The sequence below is a fragment of the Vespula pensylvanica genome, chromosome 2 (genome assembly GCF_014466175.1).
Source record: "Vespula pensylvanica isolate Volc-1 chromosome 2, ASM1446617v1, whole genome shotgun sequence".
NCBI lineage: Eukaryota > Metazoa > Arthropoda > Insecta > Hymenoptera > Vespidae > Vespula > Vespula pensylvanica.
Window position 1 is genome coordinate 13,637,763 of NC_057686.1, and position 16,090 is coordinate 13,653,852.

The following is a 16,090-nucleotide window of genomic DNA, read 5'->3' on the forward strand; positions in this document are numbered from 1 at the left end:
AGAGAGAGAGAGAGAGAGAGAGAGACAGAGACAGAGAGAGACAGAGACAGAGACAGAGAGAGAGAGCAAAAGAGGAGTGGAAAAAGAGAAGAACAGAGAAAGAAACGCGCACGCGTGAAAGAGGCCAAATCACACGCGTCTCTTGCATCGTCGTATTATCCTTTGTGAGCATTATCGACTGTACGAACCTAACCAAGCTCGAACTTGCCCATCCAACGGGAAACTATTTTATTTTCTTTTTTTATTGTTTTTTTATTGTTAAACTATTTTATTTTCTTTTTTTATTTACCTTGAAAAAAGTAAAACTTTGTTAAAAGTTAATCGATCAAACGATACAACCGTTGCAGGAAGTGTTTTTCTTTTTTTTAATTCATTCTTCCTACTTTATAACGTACATATGTCGAACAATCACGATGAAGATAAAAAATTAACCAGATTTAATGGCGAGACTTACTGAATTTAATTACCGTTTCAATGTGTATTCTCCTTTCTTTAATGATAACGGATGGTTTTTATTAAATTCATGAATTACGCTAGCGGGGATTGACTCGATCATAGAATATAAGTTCCGCACGATTAATTATAAAAAACTTAAAACTCATTAAGAAAGTAACAAAGTTTTTATTAAGGGCCCTTCTCGATCGACATTCTTACGAGAATGAAAAAAAAATACTTTCGACGGAGGATCATGAACAAGAGGTTCACCAAGTTTCTTGAAACCAAAGACACTTAAAAATTATTTTAAGGTTTTAAAAGGAAGAAAAAAGAAAAAGAAAAATATTTGTAAGAAAATCATCGTCATCAACGAACGTTCGCACCATCAAAAAATTTCTAAACCTTCTATATTTTTCTAAAGTCCAAAGAATATTAGCGAATGATGGATGTGTTTTCACGCGTACGCGCATTGGCCGCTATTGCCTTTGCAATTTTCAGAGGCCCTACTTCCAGCCCTTTCAAAGCTGAGGTGGTCGCCAGGCCCGTCGAACTATCCGCGAGATATCGATGTGAAAAATGATACGAGAGTTCCGTTCGCCTTAATGCCATCCCGTTCTATTTTCGATATCGGCACATATAATATTACGTGGGAAAAGCTTAAAACGTCAGTCACGTAGCGATGGACGACGGAAGAATTTGACGCAAACCGTCTATATTCCGCAAAGTAATGGGAAGAAGCTTAACGATATATCGAAGAAGAAATCTCTATGTTATATACGCCAACTTCTTTTTCTTTCGATCCTCCTACCTTCTTCTCTTTCTCTTTCTTCTCTTCTTTTCGTATTTAAAACTCTGCGTTCTTCGCAAAAAATATAAATATAAAACTTTCTTTTACGTAGCAGCTAATTATATCGCATGCCTTGTAACAAGCGTATCTCATTATCGTGATATAATTAGAAAAGCTCTGTAAGTCGTCAGTGAAAATCTTAATCCCACGTGAGCGCATTCCTAGGTTAACGACGTTGATTCATTTCCCGCATCTTTCCCTCTCTTTCTCTCTCTCTCCCCCTCTCTCTCACTCTCCCTCTTTTTCTTTCTCTTTTACATATATATTCTCCAACCGACAATCAATAGCATTATTAAGTTTCCCTAATTGAACAAATATTTGCTCCTTCGCTCTCTCATTTTCTCACTCTGTTTCTCTCTCTTTCGGATTTAAGAGTTTGCCAACGTAAACGAGATAACGTATATGAGCTACCTTATGGTATGTGTGTAGTATATGACACAAAGTGGTAGATACTGCTTTCAAGTTATATCGTTTTATTCGGAAATATTTCATTGTTAAAGTATATTCAAACTAATCATTACGAACCATAATCATTACAAAGGATTAACGAATTAAAAGTAACATGATTGATCGCAATCAGTCGTAGAATAAATAATTTTCCATAAGTTATATCACAGTTTCTATAATATCAAAAAGGTTATAATTAATCTGTGTTAAAAGGTACTCGCGATAATGTTTACGTTTAGAATGGAAAACTGTAGCAACTTGAAAACGGCACGTATACTACCAAAATCGTTTTTCGTTGTATTGACGTAAACAATAAATATTTAAAGTACACGAGTTATCCGTTTCAACGTATAGCACAAGATCAAAAGGAGAGAAGATGAAACAAGTTACGTAGATGCGTTAAGAACACAGTTTTAAGGGAATTGGTATGTTCGTAAGCGTTTACACTCCAGGTGGTCACATCTAGTCTAAAACAAGACTCAAGTTAGAGGCCTCACATAGGAACACTTCGTGGTAATCCTTTGATTACAGCCTGTTTCGAGAGTTAGGTGAATCACGAGGAAACGCGTAAGATGATATTCCTGAATGGAAGGGCCGGAAGCCGAAGCCGTCCTTCATAAGGGAGGAGAATACACGATGTCGCGAGAGAGAGCAAGAGAGAGAGAGAGAGAGAGAGAGAGAGAGAGAGACAAACATCGTAGTACACACCGACTACCGGTTACCGCTTGATACGCTGTATATACGACTCTTGAGCTCGGTGTAACACATCCGGTGTGTAGTGGTAACGAAATACACAGTAACACTATATCCGAGAAATTCATCCACGGCATGACGTTACACGCTGAATACTCGCTTGCTCATAATATGCATCCAAAGGTATCGCGTGGCATCCGAATTAATCCTGGTCTTGAGAAGCCCGCAGATATAATCAACGGTCTTCGACATCCGATTGATGATTAGTGATTTCTCTCTAAAGCAAATTTCCGCTTTGCCCACAGGAACGTACAAACTTTATTAAAATTGCATCAGTACACATTATCAGTACGCACCGCCTATTTCCTAATAATCTAAATACTTGCCTCTTGCCACGCGATAACACTGTGGAAACCAAGTAAAAAAAAGAAAAAAGAATTAGAAACTTTCAAAGGTCACAAAATTCATCGTGAAACGCATTCGATCGAAATCACACGCACGGATGGCCATACGGAAGCACCATAAAGCTAATGATCCCTAAGTGATCCGTACCACGACGACATGATGACTGTTGTGCCAGAGAGGATGGGATTACGAGCAGCGAACGGAATGGAACGGTACATCCCATCATTATCCAATGATCCGACATCTCTTTACCGACGGTACGAACCACACCTCTATACATACGATCGTTCCTCGCGTGAACAATTCGATTCCTAACTAGTTCTTTTTTTACTTCAAACTTTGCTAGCTCTCGCGGACCTATTAACATTGATATGAAGATGTCAGGATATAAACGCAGTACTATTACCGTTTGTCAGTCAAACTATAGTAGCCGCAAGATCGTTGTACTGGTCGTTTATCAAGCTCTAAAGTGTCGCGTACTGATAAATAGACATACACCTGAATAACCCGTTAAATAAGATTTGCTGTACTATAGGTCGTCATCAGTCATGCGATCGATTTACCACAAATAAATCAACCACCAAAAGAAATTATTTGTTGTTATACGCATATCATATTCAACTTCGAAATACGAAGACTTTGTTGGGAACAAACATGGATGTAGCATTATCTATGTAAGCGTATCAGTCTCTTCTATCGATGTAATTGGATATCTATCTACATGAAAACCACAGATCGATATAAAATAGCGTGTGAACGTGAGAAAATTATTTCTAAGATCTTATCGGATTTACACGAATCTAAACAATGTTGTAATTATGAAAGAAAATACGTTTATTATTATCGCATTTGAACGGGAAGCTACCACGGAAAAGTCCTACATGAATACCTAACCTTTATTATTTAACGTTATATAAGCTATATAACCTTATATTGCACGTACCTACGAGGAAGAAGTAGTTTCAGGCGGAACGAGAGCGTTTGCCGCGTGTTTTCCGGCCATTCGTCATTTTTAGAGGTTGGCTTTCGGTCGATGAGGTATTAAATTATATTTCACCACAATGATTAACGATCTAGAGATGTATTATTAAACCTCAGAGCAAACCGAGACATAGAATTCTTGTGAGAGAGAAATGGTCGAATCGTTGTTCTCATCCTCCATCATTTTCCATTCTTTCTATTTTGTCTTTTTGCATACGTTTTAACATTTATGTCCATCTATAAGTGCATATACACTTACGCTTATACGCATAATTTGTTAATAACATTCGTAATACGACGTAATATTTCGAGTAAAATTGGTCAAAGAAAGAAGATTACAAAACGTATCAAATGAATAATCTACAATGTACGAAAGAATCGAACAAGAATTGAACTTTTCTTCTTTGTAAGATTTTGTGTAATATATATTTAACCTACCTCTCCCTTCTTATGCTGTCACTTCAAGGATACATAAGAACACTTTTGGAAGTCTTTCACTGTAAATAATCACCACAATTTTCACCAAAACTGTTCGTAGCAGAGGAAACTCGGAAGATACCGACGCCACAACAATTGAAGAACTACACATTTTCAAATTAAACAAATGAAACAAAAAGCAGTTGCGCATGCGCGATAAGTTCCCAATGAGCGATCTTATTAATTTCGTATATATAAAGTAATGAACAATAACTTATATATTATTTTTAATTGATTTATAAGATATTTATAAATTAAATATTTTTATATTTTTTATAGCATGATCTTATATTTTAATATTGAATATGATAATTTGTATGTTCTTAGAAGTAAAGTGAAAATTCCATTAAATTCGAAAATGAGGCGCTACGGTCGCAGTCCGTACAATTACACGCACGTGCACTAAGTTTTTTATATGATAAAACGATATTTATTGTTGTACTTGTAAATATTTGTTGACATATTTCTTCTAGAACGCTTACAATGTTGCAAGACTATTTAATAAATCATTATTCATCTCGCCTAGAAGAAATATTAAATGCTGTAGAGGAATATGCGCATTATCCGGTTTATGTAAAGTAAAAACTTTTATATTTTTTGTTAAATATTTCTTGTTATTATCTGATTTTGGAAACGTTCAAAATATTTTTGCAGTTTTGTATCTTTATTCGAAGCTGAACCTGAAAATGCACAAAAAATCCTGCGTTATCCCAGGCATTATTTACCTTTATGTGATGAAGCAGCAGTTAAAGCTCAAGAAAAAATAGCCGAAGCAGAACAAGTTGTAAAGAAATTGGTAATAACATATTTGTATATTTTATGTTGAAATGTTTTACGTTTTATAAATATTATATGTATGGCTAGGTTCATATCAGAATTAATGCTGTTCCTATAACGATGCAACACGGACAGATTGGTGAACTAGTTTGTACAAGTGGAATCATAGTTAGAACGTCTCAACCTTCTATTATAAAACTTAAAAAAAGATTCAAATGTAAAAAGTGTCAACATGTATCTATAATCAAGGTAATTTTTTGTTTATTGGACAAACTTTATATAATTTGTACTATATCAAATAAAGAATATTTTATTTTTTAGTTTGAATGGGAACGACATATGTTTCAAAGTCTTAAGGAATGTCAAGCATGTCATGCAAAGAAGATAGAAACTTTGACAAACCTAGAACCAGATGATTGTTCTGATTATCAGGAAATAAAAATTCAAGTAAGTTTATAATTAGTAAGAAAATTAATGTTTTCATTTTATATTTTTATTCTCAATATTTTATTTGATAGGAACAAAATCAAAAGGATACAAACAAGTCTTATATGGTTGGACTACAAATAATCTTATTAGATGATTTAGTTGATAAATGCAGGCCAGGAGATAGTTTAGAGATCAGGTATATTTTTTACTTATAAGTAATATTGACAAAAGTCAATATTGTTTGATCATGTATTTTCTATATGTGAAGTGGAATAGTTGTACGTAAATGGGGAACTTTGTCAGTTGGACGGCAAGCAGAAGCAACAACACTGATGATAGCGAATTGTATCTCAATACGTCGTAAAATACCTGACACTATATTTTCCAATAAAGAAATGCAAGATATTTTTAAAAATTATTGGCAGCAACATGTGAATGATCCTTTGTCTGGAAGAGATAATATACTTGCATCAATTTGTCCTCAAGTATACAATAGAATATTATAAAGTGCACAGAATACCATGATTTACTAAAATAAGATACAATTGTCTATTTCTCTTTTCTCAGCTATATGGAATGTATACAATAAAATTAGCATTAGCTGTTGTTTTAGCTGGTGGTGTATCAAAAACAAATGAGTCAGGTGATTTTATATAACATAATTGAAGAATTAATGAAGATGAATTTTTTCAAGTAAAGCAGGATAAATTTTACAAAAATATATAGGCACACGTGTTAGAGGTGAACCACATCTTCTTATGATTGGCGATCCTGGAACTGGGAAGTCTCAATTACTTCGTACTGCTTCCAAATTGTCAACAACATCTGTTCTTACAACTGGTATTGGCACAACTGCAGCTGGTCTTACAGCTGCTGCTGTCAAAGTGGGTTTACATATTTCAGCAACATTTATAGTTGTTACATAATATAAGTTTAAAAAGGTATTAGATAAAATATTAAATAAAATAAAAATATTAAAATTATAGGATACAGATGGTTGGCATTTAGAAGGTGGTGCTTTGGTATTAGCAGATGGAGGTGTTTGTTGCATTGATGAATTTAATACAATGAGTTCTCATGATAGAGCATGTGTGCATGAAGCTATGGAACAACAAACGATATCAATTGCCAAAGCAGGTTTAGTGAGTACTCTAAATTCTCGATGTACAGTTATTGCTGCTATTAATCCAGATGGAGGCCAATTTGTAGATGGTGAAGAATGGAAAACACGCTTGGGAAATCCTCTTTTATCGCGATTCGACCTAATCCTTCTTCTCAAGGACAATAAAAATCCAGAATGGGATAAAATGACATCTGATCATATTTTAAAAGCAGCTTATGAATTTAATGATACAGAAGCTCAAACGTAATAAAATAACTTAAATCAGTATTTTATTTTAAGAAAATATTATAACTAAAACAATTTTAACATATGCACCAAACTGTTATTTCAGAGATACAATGCAAGATTTAGATTCTGTACAATCAGGACTATGGACGGAGGAAAGTTTACGCGAATATTTAACACATATACATACATTGAAACCAATCCTTACAGTAGAAGCAGAAAAAGTTCTTAGTGCAACTTATCTTTACCATAGATCAAATCCAGAAAGAAGAGCAGAACGAACTACCGTACGACTTTTAGATAGCCTTATCAGGTAATAAATAATTTATAGGAAAATAAGAATTATATAATAACATTTGTATAATGTAGATTAGCTGAAGGTCATGCAAGATTAATGTGTAGATCAGAGGTACGACTTATGGATGCTATAATTGCAGCAGACTTAACTGGTATTCTTAAAAATGATATGGGAATTGGATGTCCTTTTCCTACTAATCCAAAATACACATATCATTGCAGAGGTAAATTTCATATAATGTGATACAGTCATAATAACATAGATTAATTGTATAGTTGCAAATATTAAAATATTTTATAAACAATTGTAGGAAAGGAGATATTGAAAACTCTTGATTTGCAAACACTAGAGTCGTTTCTATAATGTATTATATATATGCTTGAAAACGAATATATGAATATGATTTTGATGCTTTTATATCTTTAGTCTTACGTTTCATATTTAATTTTCTAACACAAATATATACATTTAAATATTATTCGATTAATTTATATCTTCAAAATTTTAAGTGTTATAATAAAATACAATAATCCAAGGCAGAATTATAAGTATATTAATTCAGCAATTTAATATTCATTACCTATTTTTTATGCATAAATGTTATATATTATTTTCAGTACCTATTGACAAATAAAATAGTTTATATATGGATCTTTGGAGCTTTGTTTTTTATTAATTGTCACAAAATATTAATTGAATGCTCTCAAAAAATATCATTAATAATAAATTATACTTTTTATAATAAACAATAAAACAATAAATCGAAATCAATTAATAATTAATTATAAATTAAACAAATGTTATAACAATTTTTTTAAACGATTGATTTAAATAAGAAAATATAGTAACTGTTATCTTATATCATTTAGATTTGTCAAAAAGATCAATTTTTATCTTAATTAGATTACCTATTTATCTAGTTTAATTATCGTAAATAAATTTCAAAACATAAGGTTCTTCAATTTTTTACACTAACTTTTATCTTTGACAGGAATCTATGTCATTCCTATTGAAGATCAACGTAATAAACTTTTATGAGAATGTTATAAAGTTCAAAGTAAATTACAAGTATTTTTCTTTATAATTATAAGCACTAAATTCTATGTTATATGAAAATGTGAATGTAGCTTCAATGAAAAACAAGTCTACATTTCATTATCTCGTATAGTAGGATGTAAATGAGATGTGTAGTTTAATGAAGAAATAAAAAAAAAAAAAACACATTCGTAAAAACAAAAAAAATAATCTTACTATAATCTAAAAAACCTACCATTTTACTCATTAAAACATTTTGATTTTTAAATTTTCTAAAACGACTTAAAAAACACATCATATATATAAATGAATTTTTCAAGTATAAAATCTAATGCATGTAATAATTGGTAATCTAATTTACAGTTAAAAGTAGTCGAATAAATATATTGATATTAAAAAAAGCGTATTTTGATCAGGAAATGTTCATAGTTTGTCTTTTATAATTATTAATTTTTTCTGCATAAATCGTATAGTTCATCTTTTTTAATAAAATACATACAATAAATGTGAAATGAACATAATTTCACATATTATATCACTTCTTTATAAGAATATGCTTTTGTAATACAATGGAGATTAATGAATTCAATGAAATAATAACAAAATATCATGCAAACAAACTTAGGAGATTTATGAATTTTCTGATATGAAGGCTGGATATATTTCGATCCAAATGATATTTTTAATTCAAGATGTTCCTAATAACGTGGTTGAGCAGCATTAGCCATCTGTGTCCGAACAGCGGTAGCTGCTACATTACTGGCAGCATTTTGGACGTGTTCATTACGCAAGAAAGTTGTAGCAAATTCTTGTTGTGCCTTTGATACACTTGCATCTGATGTTCGATAAATTCGATGAATCTGCAAATGATCCTCGTAATGTGATTTTAAAATATATGAAATATGCGTAATGTTAGATATATATTAATAAATCTTAAACACGATAAATATAATGTTAAAAATAATGAATATACCTTAGTCAATAAGAGAAGATCACCACCAGCTGCAAGGATAAAGCCAATAGCAACGAAAAGTAATAGAATTCCAACAAAAATGCCTGCTGCAGTTGAATTAAATGCAGAAATAGCTGTTATTATTCCACTGAAAAAATAATAAAAATTCGAAATCATATATTTTACATTTTAATATATTATATAACAGTATGCAATTAAAAAATGTTTCAAGTAATAAAAGTCAGTAAAAAATGTGTACACACACACACACACACACACACATTTATTTATATTTATCTATTACCATGTGCCTGATCCAGGTATACCAATAGCTTGTATACTTGTAACAATTAATTGAAAAAAGAAAACAAAGAAAAACACCATAAAGTTGATGGAGCTATCATTCCTAAAAAAAGTAATATAGTTAATCAATATATTATTAGAAAAATGTACTTATTATCATATTATCCTTTTTTAGTAACTTACTTAAAAGCTCTATATGCTGGTCTAAACCAACAAAGAAATGAAAATGGTGTAAACAAAATAAGATATAGGACACCAAGACCAAATGTGGGGAAGTCCTTACTATGAAACATCAAGGCAAATCCACCAATCACATTCAAAAACAATACTAAGCCATGAACTGTAATATAAAAGAATTTTTATATATATTTATTTGTTTTCCACTTGCATTAAAAGCATATTAAATGAATTGAAATTAAACTTACACATCCACAAATAATACAATTGTCTCACTATCTTTTGAAAGTCAGCATGAATTTCCACATCAATATCCTGATAAAAGCATGGTTGAAAACAGTACCTCTCAGGTAATGGTGGCCAATTATTTCGCCTTGCTATAATATAACAATTTGTAATTTATAGAATAATCTTAACAAACAATAACTTTTAAGATACTTACGAAAATATGAAGTATTCCTCATCTCTTCTTCTCTCCTTGTTTTCCATTCTTCATCAGTTCTTTGCTGCAATAGATATCATATTTCTTTGAAATTATATTTGTACTATTAAAGTAAATGATTGTATGTAATGACTTATATCGGTATTCAAAAATTTTTCAAAAAATGTGAAATTATGTGTATATAACACATTACAAAATTTGTTTCGTAGTCCAATTTAATCTCGGATGTTTGTTTACATCTGTAGAAGGTGATAATGTGCTTCCAAGTGCTGCATTCACTGTTTGCTGTGGAGTACGCGTATACGGAGGTAGTGGAGCTTCTTGATTCGAAGGTTGGAGAGTTGCTGGTTGCTGTGTTGCTCCTATTCCTCCATAAATAGGAGGATTTGATGCACCTCTGACTTGTGCAGTTCCTTGTGTTACCGTTTGCTCGGAAAAAGGATTGTAGTCTTCCAGGCCTTTATTAGCAGGTGTTGAAGCAACTGCCCTTTTTATTGCAGGATCCTATAAAAATATATAATATTCACATGAATTAATTTTGATAGCAATTATCAATGTAAGTGCAATATTTAAATTTAATATAAACATGATAATTACTAATTAAAGCAAATAAATATTGTACCGTACGGTAAAATACTTGTATGTAAATATTTGTTAATAAAGAATATAATAACACAACTTAATTTAATAGATTCGTACAGTAAGGTACTAAAAATCAAAAATATGTTAAATATTTCATCAGGATTGTTTTTTTATAAATGTTTCTATTAAACATACATAATTCACACCACTGCTATGACAGAAATGGAATTCTATGTACTTACCGAAAAAGGATCGTGAATAGTAGGTTCTCCAAATGGATTCTCGTCAAAACCTGACATTTTTTTAATCGTATACTTAACGAAACGTTCCTTATCGAATAATTCGAAGTTATACAATGAATTAGTAATGCGGAAATAATCTTATCTTAGGACAGACTAAACTTCACAATCCATCTCTTTGCGGCTACACACGTCATGTCAGATTCTTGACTGCAATAATCCCTACAGTTATTAGTGTGTTAACTCATATACATTCGCAATGCAGAAGACGTAGAATAAAAAAAGATAGTGAGAAGAGACAGCCAATAATAGCTTTCTCGTGACTTCTCTTGAACTGTCTTGAACTAGTGAAGTTAGCTAACAATCAGATATGATTGGTGGTTATTGCGTCAGATTTCGACATTTTCAAATTTCGCACTTTAACCTGTTATTCTCCCCACGCTTATTATACGTTCATTTAACCAAAATCGATATATTCAAAAAGCGAAATTTGAAAAATAGATTAATGGGTAAGATCAAATAACTCTTCGCCATCAGCACTCGCTGGTTCTTTAATTACGTATGGCCTGGTAGCACTGTATCTACGTAGTTTAGTTTTTCAATGCATGAACATGCGCAATTGTGTTCCATTAGATGCGCAGTCTTCTCTACTGCATCTTTCGCTATAAATAAAAAATATTTGCAAACAATGACAATACGTAAAAAATATTATTCATAAATATTCTATTTTCTTGTCGAGTACTTCAACATTACTATAATCGTTAAATGATGTGTATGTTCAAGCAAATGTATTCGTGAAGTTTTTGAATTCTTTATTCAATAAATTCACATATAGAGAAAAATCTATATTGAAACAATTTCTGTCAAATTTTTCTAATTAAACGAAATGGAAAAACATAATGATGAACAGGAAAAAGGTAACTTTTAGTAGTTACACCAATTCAATCTTTCAAAACATTGAAAATTATGACTCTATTTCTTTGTTTTTCATTCACTTAATTATTTATTATTTTAATTGATTAATATCATTTATATGTTCCCTAAATCGAAATATACATTCTAACTAAACAAATGAATAACAAATAATTTTTGACGTTTCTAAATCTTTGTGTTTCCCTTTAGAAATTTAACATTAATTTATTTTTTTACTTATCAATTTTTAAAACTAAATATATATATATATATATATATATATATAAAATCGTATTATATATAGGCTAATAGCATATATACAATAAACAGATGGCATCCTCTTATTAAATTAGAAATTAATTAAATAAATTATTATCCTGTGAATTCTAACTTGTTTATTTAATATTTCATTTCAAGTGTTCTTATGATCAAATAATTTTCATTTTATATATATTAGTAAGAATAAACAGATTTTATATAAAAAAAAATCATTGTATATTGTATATTTAATATACATATTTAATATACAATAAAATATTGTTTTAAAGGTTAGTCATTTACTGTGTATTTATTAGACAATAATCCGGATGAAGACAAACCTGGCCCATCTTCAGAAAATACAGAAACAGAGACAGAAGGAGAAGACTCGGGCATGGAAAAAATACGCAAATATTTAATTCAGAAATTAAAGTTGTATGACTCAGACAATGAACAAGAGTCATCTCCAGGTGTTCTTAAAGAGCTAACCATAGATGGTATTGTAGATTACATAAAACAGAATCCAAAATGTAAAATTATAACAATGGCTGGAGCTGGTATCTCCACATGTAAGTCTATGTTTTTTTTCAATTATATTATATGTTTAAAGATAATATAAATTGTTTGTTTTAGCTGCAGGAATTCCAGATTTTCGTTCGTCTTCAAGTGGACTTTATCACAATCTAGAAAAATATAATTTACCACATCCCCAAGCAGTTTTTGAATTAGATTTTTTTATGGAAAATCCAGAACCATTTTTTACTCTTGCAAAACAATTGTTACCTGAAGGATTTAAACCTACATTATGTCATTATTTTATTCGTCTTTTATGGGAAAAAGGTTTATTATTGCGACATTATACACAAAATATTGATACATTAGAAAGAATTGCTGGATTGCCAACAGAAAAATTAATAGAAGCTCATGGAACTTTTCATACTGGTCATTGCCTTAAATGCAAAGCGCCGTATACGCTTGAATGGATGAAAGGTAATAAATCTTATTATATGAATATAAAATGAAGTAATAAATAGATACACATTTCATACTAATTAATAGAAAAAATATTGGAAAGTGTAATACCCAAATGTGAAGAATGCGAAGAAGGCGTAGTAAAACCTGATGTGGTCTTTTTCGGAGAAATGTTACCTGAACGTTTCCATTATTTTGCCGACAGAGATTTTGTACATGCTGATCTCTTAATTATTATGGGATCAAGTTTGGTAGTACAACCTTTCGCCTCTCTTATTGACAGGTATTTTATATATTAAAACATATTAATTGATCTTATATTAATTATGTTTCTTTAATTCATTTGAATTTTTCAAGAGTACGCCCTTCCTGTCCTCGTCTTCTTATAAATAAAGAAAAAGCGGGTATGCAAGATCGTTTGTCCAGATTTTTAGGTTTAAGACAAGGTTTAATCTTCGACTCCAAAAATTCCAATTCAGGACGAGATGTTGCTTGGTTAGGTGACTGTGATACAGGTTGTCAGTTGTTAGCTGACAAACTTGGTTGGGGTGTATGTAGCTTGTAACTCGTCCACAACTATATACACAAAGCAAAATAGAATTAATTTGAAATTTCTTTTTTTTTTTTTTTTAGGAAGAATTGAAAGCATTGATAAAACGAGAGCATGAACGTCTAGATGCAGAAAGTTCCAATGTTAAGAATTCGTAAAAAATTGTATAAATATATATGTAACAGACAAAGTAAAATGATTCTTTAATGTTTATTGTGTCAAGTATTACTATATTAATTCTTTTAATACAGTTATTCTATTTCCTTTTTGTAGTTTTGTTTATTGATTCTATACAAAAAAGCCATTAAAACGCCCTCTACAATACAAATTCTTGACTATCATGTGCATTTTACTTATCGACTGAGTTTGACCATGGAAATTGAATATCATCGAAAAATTAATACATATAAAACTTTATTTTTTTCTTTTATTTGAAATATGAAAAAAATAAATTAATTTGTATTATAATTCATTCATTTCAGTTATATAATAAAATAAAACAATATTAAAAAAGAAATTCATGAAAACTTTGTGGGATAAACTACAATGAATTGTGAACGAATAAAGCTAAAATGCTAAATACGTATTATTTCATAAAACTTAAAAACAACATGTTAAACCGGTTTCTGTCTCCTTTTCCTTTTTCTAGTCAGTTATTCATTCGATTTTTAATGCATTGAAATTGTATATCAGATTTATGTAAAATGTATCGAGTATTCAATAGAAGTTAGTTTCGTTAAATTAATTATTTAATAGTAAAAATGATTGAAAAACAAGTGAAAATTTTATAAATGTATCTTTATTTTTGCAGCTATAAAAGATCGTAGTATTAAAAGAATTCAATCTGCTAATGCGAGTTCTTTGGTAACATTCATAAAACCAGAATTAGAAGCTATAAAAGCAGCTGGTACTTGGAAAAAAGAAAGGATAATTGTATCACCTCAAAGAACAAGGATCGTATTAAAGGATGGAACAAAAGTCTTAAATTTTTGTGCCAATGATTACCTAGGTTTGGCGGTAAAGTAAAACTGGATAGTTTTTTTTTTTTTTTGTTTGTGAAATAAATAAATGCAAAGTGTGTTGAATGTAATTAGGATAACAAGGAAATCATTGCCTCAGCTAAGGTCGCTTTGGATAAATATGGAGCTGGTTTGAGTTCTGTTAGATTCATATGCGGTACGCAAGAGATACATATTGAATTAGAAAAAAAGATAGCGGCTTTTCACGGCAGAGAAGCTGCGATTCTTTACGCATCTTGTTTTGACGCGAATGCTGGTCTCTTCGAAGCTTTACTTAAACCAGAAGATGCAGTATTCAGTGACGAACTCAATCATGCCTCGATCATCGATGGGATTCGATTATGCAAGGCTAAAAAATACAGGTATTACGGTGAAATAAATTCAAAGATGACGATTTCTAACATTTTTCTGAATTTTTCTTCATGTAGATATAAGCATAGAGATATGGCCGACTTAGAAAGACAGCTCAAGGAAAGTTCCACGTCAGGTTTACGAGTTATCGCGACCGATGGAGTCTTTTCGATGAATGGTACCATTGCCCCACTACCAGATATAATCGAACTTGCAAAAAAATATAATGCTGTTACATTTGTGGATGATTGTCATGCAACTGGACTTTTTGGAAAAACTGGTAGGTGAGTGAATAATTTATATTAATTAATAGTCAATCAATTCTAGACTTATCAATCTGTTTAATATAATTTAATGTAATTTTAGAGGGACTGAGGAATATTTCAACCATGTAGGTAGTATAGATATTATTAATTCTACTTTAGGAAAAGCTTTAGGAGGAGCATCAGGTGGTTACACGGTCAGTAAGAAAGAACTGATTGATTTATTGAAACAACGCAGTAGACCATATCTGTTTTCAAACTCTTTGCCACCTTCTGTTATAGCAACAGCTAATAAAGTATACATAATGTTACATATATTAATATAATATATTAAATCATAAATAATTAAATAATAAATGAATTCAAATGAGAACTTCTCCTTTATAGGCGATGGATCTGATATCATCTAATACAACATTTTTAGATAATTTAGTAAGAAATACAGAACATTTTAGAAAGTCAATGATTGCTGCTGGATTTACAATCAATGGTAATAATCATCCTATATGTCCAATTATGCTAGGAGATGCAAAATTAGCTTCAACTTTTGCCGATGAAATGATCAGTATGTGAATACAATTTTTTATTACATTTATCTTTAAACCATATTAATATTAATGTAAACACTTTTACGTATTATTTATCCAACTTGTAATTATCTTCAAAGGAAAAGAAATTTATGTCATTGGCTTCAGTTATCCTGTTGTACCAAAAGGAAAAGCAAGAATTAGAGTTCAAATCAGTGCAGCACATACAAAGGAAGATATAAATAAAGCTGTAAATGCATTTATAAATATTGGGAAAAAATTATCTGTCATATAAGAATAATAATTTGTTCTTTTAATATAAAAGAATATTCAATAAATATTTCTAATTGAAAATAAAATTACATTCAATT

The 16,090-nt window shown here is 30.6% G+C and overlaps 5 protein-coding genes across 11 annotated transcripts in view; 3 read left to right on the forward strand and 2 right to left on the reverse strand.

Moving 5' to 3' along the window:
• Positions 1-4,385, reverse strand: part of LOC122627088 (zwei Ig domain protein zig-8-like) — a 60,889-nt gene extending 56,504 nt beyond the window's left edge. For 2 of the 3 annotated variants that reach the window (XM_043807872.1, XM_043807875.1), the window contains exon 1: positions 2,438-2,851. The gene's annotated coding sequence lies outside the window, so the exon portion shown is untranslated. Of the gene's footprint in view, positions 1-2,437; positions 2,852-4,246 lie in introns of those variants that run through there. The other variant, XM_043807876.1, reaches the window with a different exon arrangement.
• Positions 4,386-4,641: 256 nt separating this feature from the next.
• On the forward strand, positions 4,642-7,546 carry LOC122627086 (DNA helicase MCM9-like). Of its 3 annotated transcripts, none has more exons than XM_043807867.1 (12): positions 4,642-4,863; positions 4,940-5,081; positions 5,150-5,311; positions 5,384-5,509; positions 5,581-5,687; positions 5,760-5,976; positions 6,059-6,134; positions 6,218-6,375; positions 6,478-6,857; positions 6,946-7,152; positions 7,242-7,360; positions 7,448-7,546. In XM_043807867.1, exons 1-12 carry the CDS (start codon positions 4,769-4,771, stop codon positions 7,498-7,500), a joined length of 1,842 nt encoding a protein of 613 aa, XP_043663802.1. In that variant the 5' UTR covers positions 4,642-4,768; the 3' UTR covers positions 7,501-7,546. The 3 variants fall into 3 exon arrangements, with proteins under 3 accessions (XP_043663802.1, XP_043663801.1, XP_043663803.1); XM_043807866.1 differs by having other exon boundaries at positions 4,643-4,863; positions 7,209-7,360; XM_043807868.1 differs by having other exon boundaries at positions 4,678-4,858; positions 7,209-7,360.
• A 1,094-nt stretch (positions 7,547-8,640) lies between these two features.
• LOC122637742 (secretory carrier-associated membrane protein 5A) lies at positions 8,641-11,007 on the reverse strand. Its single transcript, XM_043830080.1, has 8 exons — positions 10,871-11,007; positions 10,284-10,550; positions 10,047-10,110; positions 9,853-9,981; positions 9,611-9,767; positions 9,429-9,530; positions 9,146-9,272; positions 8,641-9,032 (listed from the first exon to the last, which is right to left on the reverse strand). The coding sequence occupies exons 1-8, from the start codon at positions 10,925-10,927 to the stop codon at positions 8,871-8,873; spliced, it is 1,065 nt and encodes a 354-aa protein (XP_043686015.1). The 5' UTR covers positions 10,928-11,007; the 3' UTR covers positions 8,641-8,870.
• Positions 11,008-11,237: 230 nt separating this feature from the next.
• Positions 11,238-13,772, forward strand: LOC122637741 (NAD-dependent protein deacetylase sirtuin-2). Of its 2 annotated transcripts, none has more exons than XM_043830078.1 (6): positions 11,238-11,376; positions 12,355-12,606; positions 12,671-13,027; positions 13,097-13,292; positions 13,367-13,559; positions 13,643-13,772. In XM_043830078.1, exons 1-6 carry the CDS (start codon positions 11,238-11,240, stop codon positions 13,715-13,717), a joined length of 1,212 nt encoding a protein of 403 aa, XP_043686013.1. In that variant the 3' UTR covers positions 13,718-13,772. The 2 variants fall into 2 exon arrangements, with proteins under 2 accessions (XP_043686013.1, XP_043686014.1); XM_043830079.1 differs by lacking the exon at positions 11,238-11,376 and adding an exon at positions 11,483-11,784.
• Positions 13,773-14,159: 387 nt separating this feature from the next.
• On the forward strand, positions 14,160-16,076 carry LOC122637740 (2-amino-3-ketobutyrate coenzyme A ligase, mitochondrial). Of its 2 annotated transcripts, none has more exons than XM_043830077.1 (7): positions 14,160-14,285; positions 14,371-14,576; positions 14,654-14,940; positions 15,007-15,209; positions 15,355-15,488; positions 15,580-15,757; positions 15,860-16,076. In XM_043830077.1, the coding sequence occupies exons 1-7, from the start codon at positions 14,264-14,266 to the stop codon at positions 16,012-16,014; spliced, it is 1,185 nt and encodes a 394-aa protein (XP_043686012.1). In that variant the 5' UTR covers positions 14,160-14,263; the 3' UTR covers positions 16,015-16,076. The 2 variants fall into 2 exon arrangements, with proteins under 2 accessions (XP_043686012.1, XP_043686010.1); XM_043830075.1 differs by having other exon boundaries at positions 14,161-14,285; positions 15,007-15,213; positions 15,296-15,488.
• Positions 16,077-16,090: the final 14 nt, after the last annotated feature.

Excerpts from the sequence above, each read along its gene's own strand:
- LOC122627086 (XM_043807866.1), top strand. The coding sequence starts at position 4,769 with ATGTTGCAAGACTATTTAATAAATCATTATTCATCTCGCCTAGAAGAA. Across the intron at positions 5,082-5,149 it reads AACAAGTTGTAAAGAAATTG|GTTCATATCAGAATTAATGC; the intron begins GTAATAACATAT and ends ATGTATGGCTAG. Across the intron at positions 5,312-5,383 it reads AACATGTATCTATAATCAAG|TTTGAATGGGAACGACATAT; the intron begins GTAATTTTTTGT and ends TTTATTTTTTAG.
- LOC122637742 (XM_043830080.1), bottom strand. The coding sequence starts at position 10,927 with ATGTCAGGTTTTGACGAGAATCCATTTGGAGAACCTACTATTCACGAT. Across the intron at positions 10,111-10,283 it reads CATTATCACCTTCTACAGAT|CAAAGAACTGATGAAGAATG; the intron begins GTAAACAAACAT and ends TATCTATTGCAG. Across the intron at positions 9,531-9,610 it reads CCAGCATATAGAGCTTTTAA|GAATGATAGCTCCATCAACT; the intron begins GTAAGTTACTAA and ends TACTTTTTTTAG.
- LOC122637741 (XM_043830078.1), top strand. The coding sequence starts at position 11,238 with ATGATTGGTGGTTATTGCGTCAGATTTCGACATTTTCAAATTTCGCAC. Across the intron at positions 12,607-12,670 it reads TGGAGCTGGTATCTCCACAT|CTGCAGGAATTCCAGATTTT; the intron begins GTAAGTCTATGT and ends TGTTTGTTTTAG. Across the intron at positions 13,293-13,366 it reads TTCGCCTCTCTTATTGACAG|AGTACGCCCTTCCTGTCCTC; the intron begins GTATTTTATATA and ends GAATTTTTCAAG.
- LOC122637740 (XM_043830075.1), top strand. The coding sequence starts at position 14,264 with ATGTATCGAGTATTCAATAGAA. Across the intron at positions 14,577-14,653 it reads ATGATTACCTAGGTTTGGCG|GATAACAAGGAAATCATTGC; the intron begins GTAAAGTAAAAC and ends GAATGTAATTAG. Across the intron at positions 15,758-15,859 it reads TTTTGCCGATGAAATGATCA|GAAAAGAAATTTATGTCATT; the intron begins GTATGTGAATAC and ends TTATCTTCAAAG.